Below are 22,862 nucleotides of genomic sequence, written 5' to 3' on the forward strand. Positions count from 1 at the left end.
TCCCCATTTATGTACATGGCCATAACATATTTGAGTTTGTTTAATAATTTTCTTTGATATTATTACATTTCTTAATTTGATCTTAATGCGTTTAAAATGATTGAAATAAAAAAAATGTTTTGACGCACTGTTTTATGGCGATGTCATTTCATGTTTTAGATTTAATCATTTATAATTACATTTTGTTCTGTCAAAGTAAAATAATGCCTAAGTTCTGACGTGCCTTTTAAGCTCTCCTGCAAAGTAATGTACCAGACGTTTCAGTGGATTCAGATCTTAAAACAGTTTTTCCATGCAGTGTTGGTGAAATGCACATAGAGGTCAGTGTGTTCCTCTTTCTCCCTGCTTCCTCAGCAGAGAGCAGAGGTCATTTGGAAAGAAACCCAGCCATTCTTTTCTTGTCCAGCATTTGTTGCCCATCAACGAAGTCAAGCTGCTTGTGTCAGGAGCGTCAGGGGAGATCTTCTCTTTTGCTTTGTCTCTATACAATATTTTTTCCTCTGCTGTCATCTCTGGGATCATGACCTCTAATTCCAATTTATCCAACATGCGACGGCTGGTGGAACAACTTCAACTTGAGGCCAGCGTGGAAAGAATTAAGGTAAAAAAACCCCAGCATGGTGCTGTTGTTGTCATCGGCTGTTGGTCTTGTTTCTTTCAGTTTTTCCATGACTATTGACACAACATTGTTGCATGACAATATTTCTACAAAATATTAGGCTACTTTAGTTGTTAAAGCGACATCAACATTTCATTTGGTTTTTTTTAACAAAAAGAACAACAAAAACTCAGGAATTTACACAACAGATCAAATATTTGCAATCCAATTGTGTGAATGTAGTTTCTACTACACTAATTATAATTGAAATTCTGAGGACTTTAATGCACCAATAGTATCAATGTATAAATAGAGTTTAGAGTAGTGTTATTGTTTCCTTCTGTCATTTGGGAAACGTGTCTGGCACCAATCATCTTACATTGTCGTTCACATACGTTAACGAAAAGGTTTTAAGTTTCTGAGTTTGTTCCATTGTGTTATTTTTAAGAAAACTGTAGCAGGTAAAAATTCAGTTCCGTGGATGCAGCACACATTGTTTGGCACAAGTTACAAAACCTATCTCATAGATACACTTGATGCTTTTTCCAGGTGTCCCAGGCAGCTGCAGAGCTGCAGCAGTACTGTCTGCAGAACGCGGGCAAAGATGCCCTGCTGGTGGGAGTCCCTACAGGGAGCAACCCCTTCAGAGAGCCGCGCTCCTGCGCTGTGGTGTGAAGGTCGGACACTTTTCTATTTCGCAAGTGAATATTTATTATGTCAGCTGAGCTTCAAAAGGAGAATAATAGGCTTTGCACCCTTTTTGCAGAGTACGAAGAAGTGGACGCAACTGTGACATCTCCTACAGGGAACAAAGAGATTTCAGCGTTTTATCCAGATATGTTTTGTACAACTTCTAAATGTTTTTTTTTTTATGAAAGAAAACAAAGACTGTAATAAAATATTTCTTTGGTACATATGTCTTTCTTTTTATATTATTTTACTTCATTTTTAGCTTTCTTTTTTAAAGCACATGGTGTAACTGTACGTCTCATTAGACGTCTCTTTAAGAGCGATCTCTATGTTATGCAGGGGCGGAGTGATACAGTGGCTATCTACAAATTGTACAAAACGGATGTTTTAGCCTGCTCACTAAATGACACTCTGGAATCTCATGGCGCTGGAACTTCCTGATGTTCAGTCTAAGTTAGGAACACATTTAGAGAGAGGAAACCGAGTCTTCCTGTTTCAAACTGCAAAGACACAGTGAAAGATAACCCTGTGGCAGCTCGCTTTTTGGACTTATATGTAAGATTAAGCAGTGATAATTCTGAATAAAACCTGGGCTTGCATAAAAATTAAGGTTCATAGGTAAATATTTGCTGTCATAATGCGCTGTTCTGAGTTAAGTATAACCTCTTTCTGCAGATTTTATTATTAACTGTTTTTACCAATTTAAAATATATATATTTTTTGCCTTTAGGTTTATAAAGGTTAATGTAAAAACTGTCTAATGCAGCACCAATAATGTCTAGCCGGTCATGAGACGACTCTCATTTTTATCACTTCCTTTTCCTTCCAGTGCACATTTAAGGGAGGAGTCTTTGTAGAGCTATCTATAGAACCGCTGACCTTTACTTAAATATGCCTATTTTTTTGTCTTAACTAACCATTTATAATTAACTTTTTAGCTGAATGTTAACAGTATGTTGTAATGCCCAAAGCTTTAAAATTATGCAAAGTAAAAGAAGGTACTGAAGGTTTTCCTTTATCTCTGCAATCTATAATTAAGTAAAGCCGAGTTCCCTGCTAACCCTGATTTCCCCAAATCCATTGAAACATTTAATTACTCTTATCCTCTTTAATCCATGCCAGGCTGTCCATTATGTGTTTTTCCCCAGCATGTATGAAACAGGAAAATATAGGACAAAACTTGATATTTTTTGTTTTTTTTTACAGATAAAAATATGAGCAAGACTTATTTCACTGCAGATTATTGTGAAAGTCGCTCCAAATTTCATTCAAAATTTTAATTGTAGCAATTTTTAAAAGTTACTCAGAAGATGTTTATGAATGCTGTAAAATATTCCACTGTTAATATTCTCACATTTCTTGCTTTTGCTGAGCACCTCCTTTGCCCTTTGAACTGCCATCCCCTGCTAGCAGCAGCAATGACAATGCAACCAATAAACACAGAGGGGTGTCAACTTTTTACCACATATAGATGGAATAAAACTTTTAGAAAATTGACACCCACTTTCTAAGAAAGCCCTGGGAAACACCACATTTGTTGCCCATAGAAAGTGTAGCCCATAAAATGACCAGTGACCACAAGGGAGTTTAAACTGGAAAAATCAAAACAGATCAGGAATACTTAAAAGCAAAATTATCATCATCCCACCAGGGCTGGATTGTAGGGTAAATTTTTTACCAAGGTAATTCTTGATTCTGCTGTGGTTTAACCCTGACGCAGTTAAAAATTAAAGAGTCTTGAATAAGAATGCCAAGAAAACCTTCCTGGCTTCTGAAAAAGGTTTCTTGAAGTAGAGATGTTCTTTTTCCACTCCTCTATAGCACCTATCAATCTAAATTAGAAGTTATTTTCACACTGGCCGGTCCTACTCAGATCATATCAAAGTTAAAAACATTTGCTTAGAGTTGCCTTTATTAATAATAAGTGGAACTCAGGCTAGTTCTAGTCTGGATTACATCTTTTCATTATTTCTTTTTATTTTACGACTGTAGTGTTATATTTTTTGAGTTTATTGTGTTACGTTTTTATCACGAGATGCACTTTGACTGCCTACTTGTTGAAATGTGCCTTTCAGATAAACTTGCCTAGAAACTTGACTGATGTATCACAAAAACTCTGCCTACTTTCTATTGCACATTAGGGCTTTTCTTTTGTTGGATAAATGTAACTAAAAAGGCAAATGTTGCTTTGTGGAACAGGTTCAGTAACATTAGTATCAGTGACTCATCAGCTTGTTAGTTCCTGTTGAGTTTACTGTTTTGTTTCAGGGCAAATAAAATCTTTCACTTCTTCCCATGTAGCACATGCAGAAAGACTTTGCATGTTTTAAAGTGCCTGTTTTAGGCAAAGCAGTATTGTTGATGATGATGTTGCAGTTAAATTTTTATCTCTTGCTGGCTTCAAAGATTTCTCTCTATAGGTCAAAAATTTTGAAGAACTACCTTTTGCTGCAAATACAGCCGAGTCTTTTTTTGGGGTATGTTTCTGATAGGTTTTCATATCTAAAGGCTGAATGTTTTCTTATGAGTCATTGCAAAATAGCTCAAACTCATTTCCAATTAGATTTTGACTGGCCCATTCTAACATGTCCCTCGATTAAACCATGTCTTTGCAGCTTTGGATAAATGTTTGGGGTCACTGTCCTGTTGGTAGCTGAATCACTGCCCCGTTCTCCATTCTTTTATAAACTCTAACAGCCTTTTCTCCTTTTCTTCTGTAATTTAGTTCTATTTATCTTCTCATGAAATCTGACCAGCTTTCCTGTCCCTGCAGATGAAAAGCATAATGTTGTGCAATTACTCTGGACACACTATCACCATTTCCTTCATACATGGTGTTTTGCGTGTAGTACAACAAGCTACACTTTGGTCTCATGTGACCAGATCACATTCTTTTGCAGGGTTATGAAAACTGTAAAAGGCTTACAACAATTTTTAAAATTGAATAATGGATTCCTTCTTGCAACTCTCTTGTAAAGGACCAACTTGTACAGACATTCTGCAGACGGTTAAAACCAAAGTTTTTTTTCAAACTAACGGAGCATTTAGAAAAAAAAAGAAATCATTCTGGAATCAAAACTTGTTGGTTGTAGCTTGATGATGATCTGGGAATCCAATTTTGCCTGTACCAAAATATCCTGAAGCAGAACATCCAGCTATGACCTTAAGCTTAAACATTCATGAGTTATGCAGCCAGAAGTTCATCACCAAACGGCTTGAAAAAAGTCCAAATGAAAGTGATGCATTTTCTAGTCAAAGTACTGACTTAAATTTGACTGTGACCTTAGTGGGTCATCAATGCTCAAAAATCTTCCAATATGGTTGAGCTATTCCTCCCACGATTTATGATCTGTTGTTTCAAATGCTTGATGGCAGTGAAGTTGCAAAGCCAGTTATATCAGGATTGGAAGGCTATTAGTTTTCACATATGTAACTCAGTAACTTTTACCCACTTAATAAATGAAATAACTGGAAAGCTAAAGTTTGCTATTTCTAAATTAACCATTTTCTGTTATTAAAATATCCCTGGTGATCTGAAACATTTAGTTGTGGCAGAAAAGAAAAAGAAGAAGAAGAAAAGAGCAAACCTTATTTTATAAAATTGTTAGTAATTCAATTTAAGGAAATTTTGCATTTTTTATTTTATTTTTTTGAAAAACGTTTTAGTTTTTATTGTTAAAGTTGTACATTTCCCAACTTGTTCTCTGTTGAAAGTGTTAAACGACGCCATCTGGTGGTTACGTATATACAATTACATAATGGTCACGTCGTGTTTCTGCAACGTTATCCAATCATTTAGAGCTGAAACATTTATTCATGCATTACCAAAGTAACTCAAACATACTTTTTTTTAGTTAATATAGCAATACTAAAGAGAATAAATACAATAATTTATATGATGTAACTCATGATCGTAACATATTTTTTGTCCAAATTAACCCTTTAACAGTCACACGAAGCTGAATTAACCCTATAACAGTCACATAAAAAAGTGCAAGCCATGAGGACACACGCGTATCCTCATGACAGTTGAAGAGCATGTTCTACAGCTTCAGATAAAGAAGGAAAATATACTTTTCCATTCATAGCCTCTGGGATATAAACCTCTCCCCACCCACTCCGTTTAATCTGTGGTGACAAAAAGCCCCAACGTTGCAACAATCTGTTGAAAAGTCTCATTTTGCCCTCCTACATCTTTTTTTTTTTTTGGCTTTCTGTTAGTTTAGTTAGCATGCACAGCTCTAACACACAATGCAACAAAAAGTATATAAATAGAATCTCAAGTGCTTCTGTGGTAAGCAGGTTGCCCTTACAGCTGCTCCACCTATCGTTTCATTCCTAAGAAAACAAGGTCAGGTATTCAAAGGACTTATTTTTTAGAAAAGGAAACAACCTGAACACACTGAATAGTATTGTCTTCTCCTTTAAAGGTGTGGGCGGAGAGTAGTGTGCAGAGTTAAGTTTCACTGACACCTCCCTTTCTAGACTCACAAACTGCAGATCAGCCGTGTTGCAGTCCTGACTGGTGCTCTCGGCTGGGATCTTAGTGCGTATGTTGTGGTTTTTTTCCCCTCGACTCTTGTGGATGTGGCTGCCATCAATGACGAACCACAACAGGGCACTCTGGGAAACTTCTGCGACAGGTCTATTCCCTCCCCAAAAGTCACTGACCGCTGAAAAGGATTTAAGCCACTTGGACTTCTCTTTCCCTCATATGTCTGTGAATTTTCATAAATCAAATAAGAATTTTCATCAAGTGCGGAGATGGCAAAGTTGCACAGACTCTATGTAGTTCTACTAACAGGTAGGATTAACTATTGTTCTGCTCATATGTTGCACTAAGTGGTAAACTTTCTTCACAACTTAATTATAGTGTAGTTTAGAGACATGGAGTCATTTGTCTAGTAAAATTTGTAAATAAATACATTAGTTCTTGAACAAATTTTCTATTGACAGCTGGTTTAGTTAAAATTGAATTGAGACACTATTCTCACACTAACTAACATGTAAAAAGCTTTGGAGTTGGTTAATCATTTAGTGAAGATCTTACAAAACAGCACTATATTATCTGACCCCCCCTCCCACTAATTATAATATTTTAAATCCTCTGGTCTGAAGTGTGAAACATTTCCCAGTAAAATATTATTTATTCTGAGAGTTTATAAAATCAGGCAGTGAGAGTGACAACTTTTATGAACCTGTAAAAAGTGGAATTTGGTCTCAAATTAGCTGATGAGTCAACACAAAGCAAGTGAGTATAATAGTACATATTACGCTCACTTGCATGTATGCGTGTGTGTGTGCGTGTGGGCGTGTGTGTGCGGGTGTGTGTATGTGTGTGTGTGTGCGTGTGTGTGTTTGACTGGCTTTTTGTTTGTGTTTGTGTTTGTGTCTGCAGCTCTAGCACTGTGGAAACGTTGTCTGGCAGAATGGAACGCCACCGACGGGTCCTCCAACCAAACCGCATCCGTCTGTCAAGACAACTGCACAGGTAGAGACGGGACAATCCCTCACTGATGTCATAAAGAGCTTTGAGGTGTAATTGACACAATCATCAAAGCAGACACTGAACTGGTCAAAGCAGTCTAGGTAAATAGTGCCAGTCATCTGTGACGGGATTATGGCCTTTGAAAGCCGCGAAGGCTTTGACGTTCCCCTTCTTCCTGTTCACCTTTGGCAACTTTGTTTGCAATGAAAATGGGAGATGAAATGACTCATTTTCAAAGGAAGGTACAGGAATTTGCTGTTGGATCTGTGAATGAGAACACTCCCAAAATTGAGTATGTTCAATTTGGAAAATGAACTAATTGTAGTAATGCTAAAGAATACTAGCAATACAAGTCACGGCACATTTGTTTCTACTGTGCGTAATCAAATCCATAAAAAAAAGGTTGTGCATAATTAAACACTGGATAGTTCAGATGTCACTGCTTTAATGACACAGAATCTGTCAGACTTGCAACTAAACATTTCCTACTTCTAGGAAACGCTAAGATACTCTTGTTAAATAAATAAACTAACGGTAGAGAAATCTATACTAATATGGAAGGCCTAACAGTGAATGAATGAATGAATGAATGAATGAATGAATGAATGAATGAATCAACCAGGGTTTTAATGTATAATGTCCAAGTGCTTTATACTTTACTAAAGGCTGCCCAAAAGTTAAAAAGAAATAATAATAATAATTGTTGCAGGGCAACACAGAGACACACAACCATGCACACGCACTCACACCTAGGGACAATTTGGAGAGGTCAATTAACCTGACAGTCATGTTTTTGGACTGTGGGAGGAAACTGGAGAACCTGGAGAAAACCCACGCATGCCCAGGGAGAACATGCAAACTCCATGCAGAAAGACCGGGGCCGGGAATTGAACCCAGAACCTTCTTGCTGCAAAGCAACAGCTCTACCAACTGCGCCACTGTGTAGCCCTAAAACAAAAACAATAACATCAAAAATAAAAAATTTGATTATCAAAAAACATGACAGAACTTACCAGACATGATATTTTAATATCATAAAATTAGAATATATAAACAAAAAGAAAACCAATAAATGGCAAGAAAGATATTGTTGACATTGTTTTGACCGAAAAACTAACACCTGGATGTGAAAGATGAAACGGTCCAAGCCATCTCTGCTTAAACACTTTTTAAAATGAGATGTAAAAATCCACAACTGGTCCGGACAGACGATGTGATCGTGGCCTGTTGGTTAGTTTTCTAGTTGCTATTATGTGGGAAATTCAATAACTGGTAAGGAATGCAACATGCTTCACTTGGTTTTCACAGCAGCATTTTTGTTGTAATGAGATGATGTACTACAAAGTTACAAAGTTATTGTTGTGATTATTATTTTATTAAATATTAAATTATTATTATTTTTTTTCAGTTTTATAACCCAGACGACGCAAACTATTTGCTCCTCTGCTTTAACTGCCACCAAATATGAAGTTTGCTTTTAGCTGGTCATGTCGGCTAACCATCAATAAGACCGCAAACACATATATCTTCATGACCTCTGGGGTTATGTCTGCTAGCGTGTTCTCAAGTTTCAGCTAACAATTAGACCCCACTCATTGATGTCACCTGGAGAGCAGTATCCTTTTACGAGCTCTCTCTCTTTTCTTTCTTTCTTTTTTTTTTTTTTTGAGGGACAAATTCACTAGAGCGGGTTGTAAAGATAGCGGCGGCTTTTCAAGTAGTGCTACGTGAAAACTGGTGGTCAGAAGTTCAACAGCTGTTCCAGGGTACGATTAGTTAGCAAGCTAAATAAAAACCTGTGTGTGGGGACATAGTTGAGAGAATGGAAATTCCAACTTTCATGTTTAATTTAGCGGAGAATTACGCAGATGAAGCTGTGTGCATAATGAGTCTTTTATGACACCGGTGCCTTAGCGGATTTGAATAGCGTTCCTCTCTGGACCGGATCGTATTGCAAACAGTCTATTAATAAATTAGGTCATGGCAGAGGGTGAGAATTGATGTCATAGTGGCAAGCTGACAAACTGTGACAAAGCTCCAGAAATAAAATAGATGTCGCACTTTTATTTGCTCGTGATTAACATTGGATATGTTGAATTAGAAATTACTCAAATATGTTCAAAGCAGCCTCCCATTTTAAATATTTGCACATTTCTGCAAAAGCAATCCTCATGCTGAAACTTTCAAATGGTTTAATTTTGTGGTAGTTTAACAATGAAAGTATTTTCCTGATCTTACACTAAAAAGGAAGCTAGAAGCTTGTCACCTACAGGGATTAAATGAACTTAAAACTGTTGTGAACTCAATCAACTAATAAACAGAAGCATAAAAATTACATTAAACTAAAAATCGTTTGTAAATCTCCGGTTTTGTGTAGTGTATTCAACAAAATACAGGTTCCGTTTTACTACAAGTGTCACGTACTTAGCTGAAAACTTTGAACAAAGTCATTTTAACCAAGAAAAATAATAAAAACAAAAATAAATTGAGATCTTATCAGTGACATTTAAAAGTGCTTAAAAACATTGCTAATGCAAATGAGAGTTGAAATCAAATAAGAGCGATTTGTAACTGGTAAAACTACATATTCAGTCCTTTTAGGATAATTTACATTTCATTAGTAGGTTGGAGAATTTGTTTTAGTAACAACTAGAACAATAAACTTACTAAGAGGTCATGTAATTTCATTTCTCCAGCAGAGAAAGACACAGAACAATCGAATGGCCACTTCTCAGAATGTCCTGAGGAGCTGCTTTATTACTGCATCCATGGAGAGTGTCGTTACATTAAGGAGCAAAAGGCAACATCCTGCAGGTGAGAAATAGTTTTACAAAATGATAATAAATATAAATGTAAAAAAAAAAAAAAAAAATTAGACAATGAAGTTTAGCTTTGTTGAGAATCCAGAAAAACAAACATGGGATTTTTATCAGAAATATGTGGTCAGATAATATTTATATTTAGAACCGTATGAACAGTAGAAAAGTTTCATGACAAAAGAAAATAGAAAAATTAAACATTAAACATTTAAACCTTCTGTTTTTTTCCCCCCTGTCTAAGGTGTCACGTCAATTACCACGGTCACAGATGTGAATATGTGTCGTTGGACCTGCAAATTGGTCCCAGAGAACAAATCATAATAGGCTGCGCCATTGCTGTGCTTCTGCTGTTGATGATCCTCGTTATTTCCATCTGCGTCTGTTCACAGTAAGATAAAATAGTTTCTGACTATATGGATACATTTTTCTTAAAGGAACAGTTTGGCCTTCACAGAACTAGTCGTCAACCATGATTATTCTTTTCAATTGGTGCTTTATGGGGCTTAAAAATATGTTTTCACTGCCTCCCTCCCTCCTGCAGCAACACATCTGCATTGATGTGTTCAATGAACAATCATATAAACCTGAGTTTTTAAAAGCAGCCTCTCCGGCCACTGGTTCGAACTCACTACAGGGGAATCTCTCGACAGCTTTGCACCTGAGTGTCCAAGACCTGACACAGCAGGTCTGATATGATTACAAAATCAATCATTGACCTTTAGCCCTAGGTTGACTGGGACCAAATGCACTTGTGAACAATGTTGTCTTGAACATGGAGTTTGTTGTGGATCAGCCCACGATTAGCACAGACGTCCAACAAAAACCCACCTTTCAAATTTCAAGTGTGTCCACACCCCAACTCTCACCCAGCTTCCATCCCGAAGCTCCTCCACACAGGCAGTGGGTAAGAGCAGAAACCACAGACATCAGAGGCGATGAGATGCCATCTCAACATAGATCATGGACGGATTTTGTAAAAATATATATATTGGCAAAAATAACCTCTTGTAATATTTGTAAAATCTTTAAGACACTATCTTTCTAGGACTCAATATTTGTCCCTGTTCACATGTTTTTGTTTTCAAAACTGAAATCGCAGTTTATAAATTAGGTGGAGTGAGTGAATGGATTATTGGTAGTCAGACTTATTTTTATTGGACTGAAAGTCCTATTGGCCTTTATTCCAGGTTGTAAGATTACTATGACCTAACTGAGTAAAAAGTTCAGACATGTGAATGAATGAATTAAACCACCAGGAAACCGTTTACGCAATATTTAAGTCCAGATTTTGACTCAGCGAATGTATAATGTTATTTTATTTTTCATCAAATATTATTGGACTTTTTAAAAAACACATTATTTTTTTTTATTCTTAGTGAAACAGGGTTCCTCCCATAGGCAGTTAAAGGAAAAGCTACACCACACACATTATGTGCAAAAATGAATATAAATGAGTACGACAGACACCAATTGAGCAGAAACAAAGTAAAATGTTATTACAAAAGAAACAAAAACCAAGTAGAAAAGTCAAACAGTTCTGCTACACAACACAGACAAGATAAAAACAATAAAACTAAATGTAGTTAGTAAAGCAAATGAAAATAAGTGAAGCTGAGTACAAAGAAGAGAAATGTATTTATTTAATATATTATAATGGACTGCTAAGGAGCCTATCTGCAGTGAGAACGAACCTGTTCCGAAAGAAATTGAAGTGTAAAGTTTTTGATTTGATACATCTGAAACATTTGTCAGGAGTTGAGAAAACAGGAGTATCTGCCTAAATGTCAGACCACACGAGACGGTGGCAAGAAGAATGCCATCATAAAAAGAAAGCTACAACAAGACCTGTTTAGAGATTGCCAAAAGGGCCCAAAATGAAACTTATTGAGGTACATGCTATAAACTGTGCAAATGAATAATAAAACTGCACATCACCCTGAACGCATTATTTCCACCACAACATTTAGTGATAGCAGAACCATGCTGCGGGGATTATTTTACTCAACGGGGAGATGGAGTGAAGTAAATATGGTATAATCCTGGAAGAAAAGCTGCTAGTGGCTGAAAAATACTTGAGTCTGTTGTGGTGTACAGTCCAACCGGACAGCAACCTTGGATGTACAGTCAGAACCACAAAGCAATGGTTCAGAGCAAAGGGTGTTCATGAGTTGGAATGGCCTAGTTAAAGTCCATCAAAACTTTATAGCAAGTGAAATTCATAGATGTTCAAGCTGAGATTGAACTACTTTTGCAAAGACAAATGAGCAAAAAAAGTGTCTAACTGTCCAAAGCTGATAAAGACGTAGCTGTTGCAAAATATTTGAAATGCTCATTATGATAAATAATAGCGAGTATGGATCGTATGCATACATTTATGCATATTTATTCATGCATATTTTTAAAACAATTTATATATGTATATATTCAGATCCCACTTTTGCAGCAAAGCAGTTTTAGCCAAGCTGTTCCTTTAAAGTCTTACTGCAGAGGCTGAACATATCTGGTTTTGGCTTTGCAGTCATTTGTTGCCTTCCATATGCGGTATGTGCCATGGTTCTGTTGTTTCCAGTCGCAGGTGCAGATTGTGGGGACGGAGGAGAAGACAGACGGAGGAGCTGAGAAACGGAACAGGGAAACGCAGCATGCCGGACTCCAGTACATCACACTCAACAGAGCTGACACCTATCAACTCAGTATGAAGACTCTGTCAGAGACGCCTTTAGGCATCACATGTTTACGCACGGGGCCGCTTCTGGCTGCAGGCTCACAGTAAATGCAGGAGGCCTCCGGTGGCCCCTGGTCAGCATCGAGGCCGACGAGGAACACCGCTTCACAGAAAAATATGTCAACCTGTGACAGAAGCTCAGAGGCTTCCTCTTGTCCTTCTGGAGACCTGCTGCGTTTGGAACATTAAACAAGCTTTTGGAAAATAACAACAACAACAACAAAAAACAAGAGGAAGATGCCCTCCTGGATTTATGATAAATATGAGCTGGGGTGATGGAAAGGAGGCTTTTGTTTTAAAAGTAGTGGAGCAACAGACATGGCCTTCCGCCGAGTGCTGCTGATCATGCAGCACTAAATAAATTGTTGCTATGTTGGAAAAAGCTGCGAGGCCAGCTGGCAGCCAATGATAGCACTCCATCAGGTTGGCATCTACACTGTGAGATGAGAGGAAAGCTACTGTCCTTTTAGAGAAACCGAGCTACAGAGATCAACCTTTATACAGATTGTAACACAGCTGCAGCAGCAGGCTTGTTTACTGCTTGACTAGCTTTTATGTGCCACATAATGATCAGTTATCACTTTCAACTTATCACTGCAGAGCCACGTCTCCACATATGCTCACAGACGATATTGTTACTCGTGTGCATGACCAAATTCAAGAAGAGGCCCGTTAAGGTTGGAGCTACGTTAACCACACGGTTCAGAAAGGACAAGCAGATCTTGTGCTGGAGGCCCTTTTTTTAATCTGTATGTTTAGAGCCGAGCAGCCTGGAGGCTACAGAACAGAACAGCTGAGTCTGTGTGCAAGGGCTGAGAGAGCTGCTCTGTTTCACAGCTGCCAAACTTTCACTGAGATTTCAGAATGTAACCATGTAGACATAAACTCAGAGTCAGATAAGTCTGACTCTGAGTTTTATATCAATAAACATGCTGCTGCTTACTTTACTTTTACTGAAAAATGTATATATTTATATATATACAGATGCTTTGTCCTCAGTTTGTGTAAGAAAATATTTCTGCAAAGAATTAGAGTCGAAGAGCAGACGAAGTAAAAAAAACGATAGAGAATCCTTTTATAGCAATTTTCAAAAATAAATAAATTAATGAAAAAAAATAATAATACATTCTCACAGCTCTTATGATAACAACTACACAGAACCCCAATCATCAAAAAGACATATAATTCCATTTACAACTGGTTTGTTCATCTACCAGATCATTAGACCATGGGAAAAATTAAGAGATTAGTTAAAATGATCAGTTTTTCTGGCTTTACTTTTTATAGGTACTGTATATGTTTGAGTAAAATGAACATTGTTCTTTTATTCTATGAACTACTGACAACATGTCTTCCAAATTCCAAGCAAAAACTTTAGTATTTATTTGCGGAAAATGAGAAATGGTCAGAATAGCAAAAAAAAAAGAAAAAAAAAAGATGTTTTCAGACCTCAAATAATGCAAAGGAAACAAGTGCATGTTCACTTAGAAACAACAATACTGATGTTTTAACTCAGGAAGAGTTCAGAAATCAGTATTTGGTGGAACAACCAGGAGGTTTTCAATGGTGTTTAGTGCAGTGGTCTTCTATTTTTTCCAGAACTGTACGTCTTCACATATCACAATATCTTCATTTCCTGTGGGTTGGTATAATAATTATGTTAATAATTAATATAATACCCAATTTGCTAGTGATGGGAACAAATCAGACACACCGAGAAGCCATCAGTGTTTATAGTTTTACAGTATTGTGTTGCCATGGTGCGGTAACACCGGCTAGATTCGACACTACACCAGCGAATGTGACTTTTTATGGTCCTGCCTTCATCCAGAAGCCGCTAAAGACTAAACTACAACAGTACCACCTCTGCTGTGAATTGAAAGAAGTCAGCTCACATGTTCATCTTTGTTTTCAAGAGTTCAGACACGTGTTTCATCTCAGCTGCTGTATTACTCTGTATTACCAAGACGGTAATATTTCTTTAAATGTCTATTTTAGTCTCATGAAACATTTTTGGCTGATTTTGTGCTATCTTTTCTCTCTCTCTGCACATTTAGAGTGAAATTTAATCGACCCGTGCCTCAAAAATCCACAGCAATGTTCATCATTAACTTGGAATGTTTTACTGCTGCATCAGTGAAACTGTCTCTAAAACAGTGACATCTGTGGTATGCTGCAGTTTCTATGAGGGGCGTGCCAGCGGAAAACAAAACTGATAAGAGAGATAACATTGAAATTGATGTAGATGTTTGATCAAGACCTGTGATGGGCAGACAGCCTACCCACAGGGTGTATCCAGCCCTTCATTCATCATGTGACTGCTGACATAGACCAGAGTACCCTCGCGACCTTTCACCAAGCAGGTTTGTATTGGACTAGATAAAAAAAAAAAAGAAAGTTCTCAAACAATCCAGGCACGTTTAGTTTCAGTGTGCTAGCAAATGTGACTTCAGGATCATCTGACAGCAGTTTTCACCCTGAATGGCAACAACTCCACCTGTTCTCCTCTGGCATGCACGCTGCTCTGCTCTGACAGCTGTGCAGAGCCTAACAAATAGTTGAGAGATAAGTCAGCACAGAGACGGCTTCATATCACAGATCAGCGCTGGAAATGAAAGCAGTGACTCAGAGAGGGAGAATTATAAACCGTTCTAGTTTGTTTGTAGTTTGCATAGAGGCCACTGGAGGTCAGCAGTCTACCGCGGCCTTTCAAAGGCCTCAGCACTGATGATGTTTCAAAAGTTCACTTCTGAAGTATGAGTTTACATGAATAAACTATAAGTAGATTTTCTTTTTCTTTCTTTCTTTTTTTTTTTTACTTAGACACGTTGAACTTTATTGCACAAACATACTTCTTTCACCTTATACTTTTATAAACTTAACACAAAATTGTCCAAATTAATCTTGTAAGGGAGAATATTTTATTTTATGCAAAGATGTAATCTATTATTGTTCTTTATTTGGCTTTCTATGATTCATACATGAAATCTGCTAAGATAAATGGCCTAAATTATATTCAGACTTACAATATTAAAATACACAATATAAAATCAGTCCTTCAAAGGTTCCTATATTAAAAGAGAAACCTTTGAAAGAAATCATCAAAGATGGTGTTCATCTTTTCCATATAGAGCTCTTGAAATGCCCGACACATCTTCTTTTACCCTCCGCTTGCTCACTTTCCTTAGTTTCAAGGAGCGAACAACAATAAGAGGATTTGGGAACATGTATTGGGAAAGAGCAAAGGAGCCCAGGAAGTCTGGCTGCTCAGAAGAAAAACATGATGAAACTGAAGATAATCCTGGACTTTTTAACTATACAGTGTTTTGAGCAAACACTTTACTGAACACAACATCAAAACACATTAAAGAAGGAAATGGTTTCTTTGGTATAGTTGAATAGAACGTGAAATGTTAAAACCAGTGTTTTTCTGCTGGACCCATCCTTCTCATTGTTGTACGCAGTTAATTGTTAACAGGACGTCTGCTATTCATTTCCATTTGTCGATGGGGGGTCCTCCTGTAACTATGTGTTCCTGATTACTGTTTAAATAACTATTTAGTTTCCCATAAGTGTTTTTTTCTCATATAGAAGCTGCAGTGAGCTTTTGATGTATGAATCATTACCTCTCCTAATTTGTATATTTGCATCCAGGGCAATAGCGACGGTTTTGATATTGTTTTTGACAGACGTAGCCGTAGGAAGCATGACAACTTTCCTACCACCTAAATTCCTGCCTTGTACAAAGCGGACATCTCACAGAGCTTTAAAGAAGTCAGATCTGTATTCAGTGAAGATGATGCAGCATCTATTAATCTTCCTCCTTAAATTGATCCGGCCGTCCTCCAGAGAAAGCCTTTAAAAGTTGAAGGATCAGGAAACAATTACCCTAAGAGCAGGTATCTGTGGCTGGAAGCGATGGAGGTGATACTAAAGAGATGCCTCCGATCACAGAGCATTTCCCGGATTTCCCCCCTTCCTGGTAATCTTTGCAGACTGCTCTGCAAAGGGCAAATGTTTGACTAAAGAACATTAACCTGGTGACTGAGATTTTCTTTTCTTCAACTTTGATCCTTTACAAATAGAAAAAAGGATTTAGCCTTTGCTGATTTTTGTTGTTGTAATGCAAAGGATTTGATGTCCGTGGCTTTACCCTGTCTTCTCAAATGGAACTAGAAAGAATGTTGGAAAATACTTTCTATAAATATTATACAAGAACTTTAATAGAGATATGGTTAAAAAAATGTCTCCTTTGATTACAGTTCCTATAATGTAAGTGACTTTCCAGTTTTATCCCACATAATACAGATTTTTGCATTTATTACCATTTCTAATTGGGTTCTCAGAACCTTTGAGGACAACTTGAATCATGTTATGATGACAAAAAATAAAGCCAGAATAAACGATGAAGCTATAAAACTTCAACACACGGTGACTCACTCATCTTGTTTCAGTAGCATGAGTTAAAAACAGACAAGATCATCAGATCAAGCAACACCTACGTCTTAGCTAACCCAGCATGCCATCAGACATGAACAGCAGAAAATTAGTTAATAAGAAGCAGAAAACATTTCTGCCAGAAATATTTAATCATGCTTTTTCATTATAATGACTTAGGGTTGTTGCAAGAGATTTAAAGTAAAATATCTATATATAAAAAAATCATAAGTAATTATGTACTTAATTAAATGTTTTAGCATCTTAGCATTTTTTTATTCAATAAAATCAGTTTTTCACCAGTATTCATTTGATACCAGTTTTGACCCTTTTGCCCTCATTTGGCTTATATACAAAGATATCATTGAGTGTTCTTGTTAAAACTATTTTTCCAAAGGTTTTTAACAATTCATGCTGAGAGCCGGGTTCAGGTAAAACCATGACAGAGGTTTAATGTTTACAGGCCTTTTGAAGTTGATGTTGCAACATATAGTTGAAAACAACTATTTGACTCAAAATGTTACCCATCCTTTTAAAGGAAATGGGCTAGGAACACAGACTATGCTTAGGCTCAACTCTGTTGTAACTTGGAAACTTCTGGAAAAACAATATATTCTCTGATATCAGATCAATATCAAAATTTGCATCGTCTACATGGAAAACCCAAATGGTAAAGCTTAGTAAAGCTTGTTAGGTCTTTGAACAAAAAGAAGAATCTGTTTGGATACAATGACAAGAACTGAGTTTCAAAGGGGCAAAGTGAGGTAACAATTAAAAATATAGCTCCAACTGCGGAGCACGGCAAAGGCAGCATCATGCTGAGGGTCAGTTTCAAGCACAGACTAAAACTGTTAGTAGCATGGCTCTATCCTTAACACCTAAAATATGTCTATAAAAATTCTAGCTATGCTCAAAAGTGAGTCCTATAAAAGAACATGACAGATCAGGACATGTTACTGTGGAATATCATCTATGCCACCTGGAAACTGAGCTGTTAGCGAATCATTACAGCCATGACACTGTCATACAGTAACAGTCTTCAGTCAGAGGCCTCTTCAGATTCAATGCGAGACTGACCTCTACCTCAGATCCTGCCAGATCCTTCCAGCTCACAGTGTCACCATCCATGACAAACCTTTGAAAATACTTCAATAATATGAGTTACGACCAGTGGTGGAGAAAGTACTCAAAAAATTTACTTAAGTAAAAGTACAAATACACAGTCAAAAATGTACTTAAGTAAAAGTCAAAGTACCACATTAACATTTTACTTAAGTAAAAGTAAAAAAGTCCTGGCTTTTAAAAATACTTAAGTATTAAAAGTAAAAGTACTCGCTGAATGCATTACCTAATCGCTAATATCATTAAGTGTGCCGATCGTATTTAATTTTAATACATCAGAAATGTGCCATTTTAATGAACACTACCACAGATTAAACATGTTCTTATTGTGTTTATTCTCTGTAACAGTTTAGACTTAGATATGTGATTCTATGAATCATAATTTCAGGGATGGAAACATTTTGTCTCCTGTCCTAACATAGCATGAACTTCATTAGTCACATTTATTTAGAAAGAAATCCAACTGAAAGGGGATGTAAAGACGGTGGAGGACATGCAACCAAGGAGCCATGTAGCAGAGTTGTAGTCAAGACCACCGGACCACCAAGACCAGCGCCCCGCGCTAAATGACACAATAACATTAAGTTTACGTATCAAAATTGGTTTTCAGATTGATCTGAAAGATCCACATTCCCATAAAAACACCTAGATATTAAATACTTAGAGCTGAAATATATTTAACCAGTATCAATTAAAACTCACTTCATTCTGTTTTGCTTTCATCGCTGTGCTACAATCCGCAGAGGTCTCCTGCTATTCCTAGAAAAATAACGCCCTGGGCGGTTGCCCATATTGCATATGTCAGAAACCACAACTGAAACATCGCAATTAACAGTAAATAACGTTCAACTATGAACACTGTCCAACGGCGCAACAAGTAACTAAGCAGAATGAGCACCGTGACTGTTCTCATCCTCCCTCCCACTGTGATGTTTGCCACCATGACAGGAGACGAAATCAATCAATGAGCAATGAGCATGCTCTGTGTTCATACGTTCAACTTTTACTTATTCAGCGATTAAATGAATGTCTATATATATATATATATATATATATATATATATATATATATATATATATATATATAGCTACCGCAGTGTACACAAGAACAAAGAACGGCTCTCAGTGAGGCTTCAGTCCTTAGGACTTAGTAAAGATCCGTCCAGAAGAATCGGATCGTTCCTGAATGTCATATCACTATATTGCAGACTTTGGTCACAGCGTTGTCCCATATTTGCGACACCTCAGTCAAAACCTCCACACAATAATTCAGCGCATGAGTGACAACCTTTTTCATCAGATGCAACATGTGTCTCTGTACAGCTAGCTTTGCTAGCATCACGTCCACAGATCTTACCTTTCTTTAAGCTTTCCTTCCAAGTGACGCTAAAAGTTGGACGAAGTCCCACCGTCTGTGAAAGCGAAGCGCTGCTGATTTTACATGTCGCCATATCAATTTATGCAGCGCTATTATATTATAGACAAACATCTCCTCCCGCTCAGAGGAAACCACTGCGCATGTCTGGAGCTCCGCGTGCGAGTAAAGGTGGAGCCGATGGGTGACAACAGACACTAAGTCACGTTATTGCTCGGATTTTACGGCGCCACCTTAAAGTCCCTGAACTTCACATTTTAACGGAAGAAAAGAGCGACGAGACTTGGATGTAACGAGTAACGAGACAGTTTTGTAGAAATGTAGTGAAGTAGAAAGTACAGATACTTACTGTAAAATGTAGTGGAGTAAAAGTAGAAAGTCGCCATTATTAAATCTACTTAAGTAAAGTACAGATACACGAAAACTGTACTTAAGTACAGTAACGAAGTACTTGTACTTCGTTACTTCCCACCACTGGTTACGACCAAATGTAATTTCCCTTTTGAATAAGTAAAGTATTGCTGAACTGAACTGACTGATGATGATGAGTAAAAACAGGCTGGAACTGCAAGTCAGAGGACTAAGAGCATGGCAGAACCTCACATTAGCACATCTCAGACGACTACGTTGTTGATTTTGAAGTCTGTTTGAGATCATTATTTTGTTACCAGAAACAAAAGCAACTCCCGCCCAATTAATTTTTTTTTTTTTCATAGACCGTGTCATATCCTTCAAGTATTTTAACTTTGTTTTTCTTTCCTCCACCAGTGATAAAGCCGAAGCTCTTCCTGCACCTCACACTTATGCTGGGATGGGTCCTTACTTTATATTCTGCAACTTTTCTCTCATCAAACATGCTTCGGCTAATTCGGTGCAAAAATAATGCATTTTCAACAACACCAGTCCATCATGCTTTGTTGTGAAACTTTCAGCTACATTCATTGTAATTTAAAATCACTGATGCTTGATTTCTAAGCTCACTCAATAGAGGATTTCTATTGCCATTCCTTAATGTTGCCTGCTGCACGCCAGAAAAACATCTTGTTGACTCTCATGTAGAAAGTTTGATTTGCTTTTCTTTCAAGCACACAGCAGTTCCCTCGGGTTTCTTGATCTGCAAAACCTAAATGTAATCCTTGCTCCGTTAGAATGGTTTCTATTGAAAGCAGAAGCAATTGTTACCTGAAAGACGTATCCTTACCTTGAAACTAAAATTTCACTTTAGGCCTCACCATGTTTGCAGAGCTCAATTAATTTTGGGAGAATGACTCAGTTGCTTCAGGGGGCGCCCCGGGCTGCAGTTGTTGAGGCAAGTTTTAAATGGAGTCAGAGTGTATTAAAGCTGTAGGACTTCCATCATCTGGCATTTACTAAGGATTTAGCCTTAGAAAATGAATTAAGGGCAGAGACATTGATAAAACTCAATGATTTTTAGGTGCTCACAGGGTTCTATGTTTTAACCACCAAAAAGTGTTCAGAAGAGAAAGATTTTGGTTAAAGTTTTAAAACCCTGCACAAAGTTACATTGAGGTTTGTGTCTAGCATTTTCTCTGTTACTTCATTGTCTGGCCTTCTAGGAAGCTTCTGTCAAATAATCTATATCCTGTTATTCTAGCATGCCAATCCTTTGTGAGAACTCATCATGTTTTTATGATACTGCAAACATCATTATATGGTTTGATATTGGTTTCTAAGTAAAGGAGTAGTTGAGAAAAACAGAGAGCTGAGTCATAATCTTGGATGTATAAGTATCCAGAAAGAGACAAAAAGTGAAGCATATGGCTGCACAGAGATGGTTAATGTTAAATTAGAGCAAAGTGTTTATGTTAAAAGCTTCCATTAAATCAACAACTTATTAACCGACTTTGTCTGAAAGTCCAACATACAGAAGAATAAAACAAGTTTTTTTCTTTTGTGTTAGATGCAAATGAAGAGCCTAATTCTTGTTTGCTTTCTTCTTAATAAAAGGTTAGATGCAGCCCAGTTGTGCAAACATATTCATACACTTTTAACCTTTTCAAATTGTGCATGCTACAACCATAAAGTTCAATGTATTCATGTCACAGACGTAGTAACACAAGTCTCTGGATGTGCAAAGCTGGTTTGGTTTATGCCCCAAATTATTTACACTTATAACTGGAGAGAAAAGTTCCAATTCAGTGTGGCTTAGCATAAAACCACAAAACAGATTTTAGATTTATTAAAAAAAAAACATGCAAAAAGTGAATACAATTTGCAGACACTGAGTGATTTCAATAGGTTGTGAAATCTGAGGATGAAGTGAATAAACATTTAAATTGCTTTCTTTGGATGCTTTCAAACAAAATGTAACAAATCAACTTTTTTCTGTCTTGCAGTCTACAGGCAGACCCACCGATTCATTTGGTATCTAGTTCAGGGTCAAAGAAACGACAAGAGGAAGGGCATACACTCGAGAGGAGAGGGAAAACACAAAAAACACATGAGAAACAGACCCTTGGAAGTGGTTGGACAGAAGGAAAGGAGGTGGAAAAAGTGTTGAAAAGTGAAGAGTCACTCCAAAAACATTCTCTCTGTCAGACACCACACCCCCCAGGCTGCCCCAGAGAGATCCACGAGATATACTGAGCAGAATGTCAACGGAAATTATGGCTTTTTGGAACTTGTCTTTAAATGTTCAGAAAGTTTTTAGTTGGTTGCTTGGTAGGAAAAAAAAATCTTACATAGATGTGGACCATCTGTGCTCTTCTGAGGTGGAGGACTTTCACTTCCAAATTATCCCCTGAAGTGTGTTAAAGAGTTGCAGCACTGAGCTATATCAGTCTGTGCCACTGACTTTAGCAGACACTGTAATGCCTTAAGTCCGGGTTATCGGAGACCGCGCAGGAGAAAGATTAAGGGCAGGCTGCCGCCGCAACTCTGTCCCACAGCAAAATTTCAGACAAAACGAGGACGATTGTGTTTTGGCTGATGGATGCGTACTGTGCATTTTTATTGTGAAAGAAACGGAAGACCAAATGATGTTTTCAGACAGTTTCATAAACTGAGAGTCAGGAAAATGTCACCTAAAACCCTCAAATTCATTATTATCAGTCAGCATTAAAACGAAGCGCAAGACTCAGTCAGGAAAGCTATATGAACAGATTACATGACAACAATATTCTTCAGAAAGTTCTATAAAGAAAAAAGATCATTTGACTCCAGGAGAGTATAACCATTTAAAAGCTCATTGTACCTTGAAAAAAGAATCAATGTAGACACTTCTTCAATTGTCCGCTCTTGACTTTCATTCTTCTTGGAATAGATAAAAGCCAGCACAAAAAAGTTGCTGTTTTGCAGTAGCATTGTTCTTTACACACTCAAGCACATATAGTACTGCAGCTTTGTGTTCAATGTGTTGACATGCGGTAATTCTGTTTCTTTATTGATTTCAAAATGTTCCAGTAGCAATGCATTACTGTGAAGTGGAAAAGGATTTTACCATTTCTGACATCTAAAAATTGTGATGGACAAAATAACCAGGAAACACAACGGACAGGCCTTTTTGTTGGTCTGTCACATAAAATTCCTTTGAAATACATATAAGTTTGTGGCTGCAATGTTTTAAAAAGGTTCAAATGGTATTATTA

General features: G+C 37.2%; 2 protein-coding genes across 4 annotated transcripts; both read left to right on the forward strand.

Annotated features, from left to right (window-relative positions):
* The first annotated feature begins 373 nt into the window (after positions 1–373).
* Positions 374–1,512, forward strand: gng10 (guanine nucleotide binding protein (G protein), gamma 10). Its single transcript, XM_008423766.3, has 3 exons — positions 374–601; positions 1,148–1,275; positions 1,365–1,512. The coding sequence occupies exons 1-2, from the start codon at positions 521–523 to the stop codon at positions 1,271–1,273; spliced, it is 207 nt and encodes a 68-aa protein (XP_008421988.1). The 5' UTR covers positions 374–520; the 3' UTR covers positions 1,274–1,275; positions 1,365–1,512.
* Positions 1,513–5,571: 4,059 nt separating this feature from the next.
* Positions 5,572–15,111, forward strand: btc (betacellulin, epidermal growth factor family member). Of its 3 annotated transcripts, none has more exons than XM_008423768.3 (5): positions 5,572–6,092; positions 6,687–6,779; positions 9,476–9,590; positions 9,837–9,983; positions 12,165–15,111. In XM_008423768.3, the coding sequence occupies exons 1-5, from the start codon at positions 6,053–6,055 to the stop codon at positions 12,292–12,294; spliced, it is 525 nt and encodes a 174-aa protein (XP_008421990.1). In that variant the 5' UTR covers positions 5,572–6,052; the 3' UTR covers positions 12,295–15,111. The 3 variants fall into 3 exon arrangements, with proteins under 3 accessions (XP_008421990.1, XP_008421992.1, XP_008421989.1); XM_008423767.3 differs by having other exon boundaries at positions 5,590–6,092; positions 9,473–9,590; XM_008423770.3 differs by lacking the exon at positions 6,687–6,779 and having other exon boundaries at positions 5,573–6,092; positions 9,473–9,590.
* The last annotated feature ends 7,751 nt before the right edge of the window (positions 15,112–22,862 follow it).

This window comes from Poecilia reticulata, chromosome 12 (genome assembly GCF_904066995.2).
Source record: "Poecilia reticulata chromosome 12, P_reticulata-male-v2, whole genome shotgun sequence".
In the NCBI taxonomy this organism is placed as follows: Eukaryota; Metazoa; Chordata; class Actinopteri; order Cyprinodontiformes; family Poeciliidae; genus Poecilia; species Poecilia reticulata.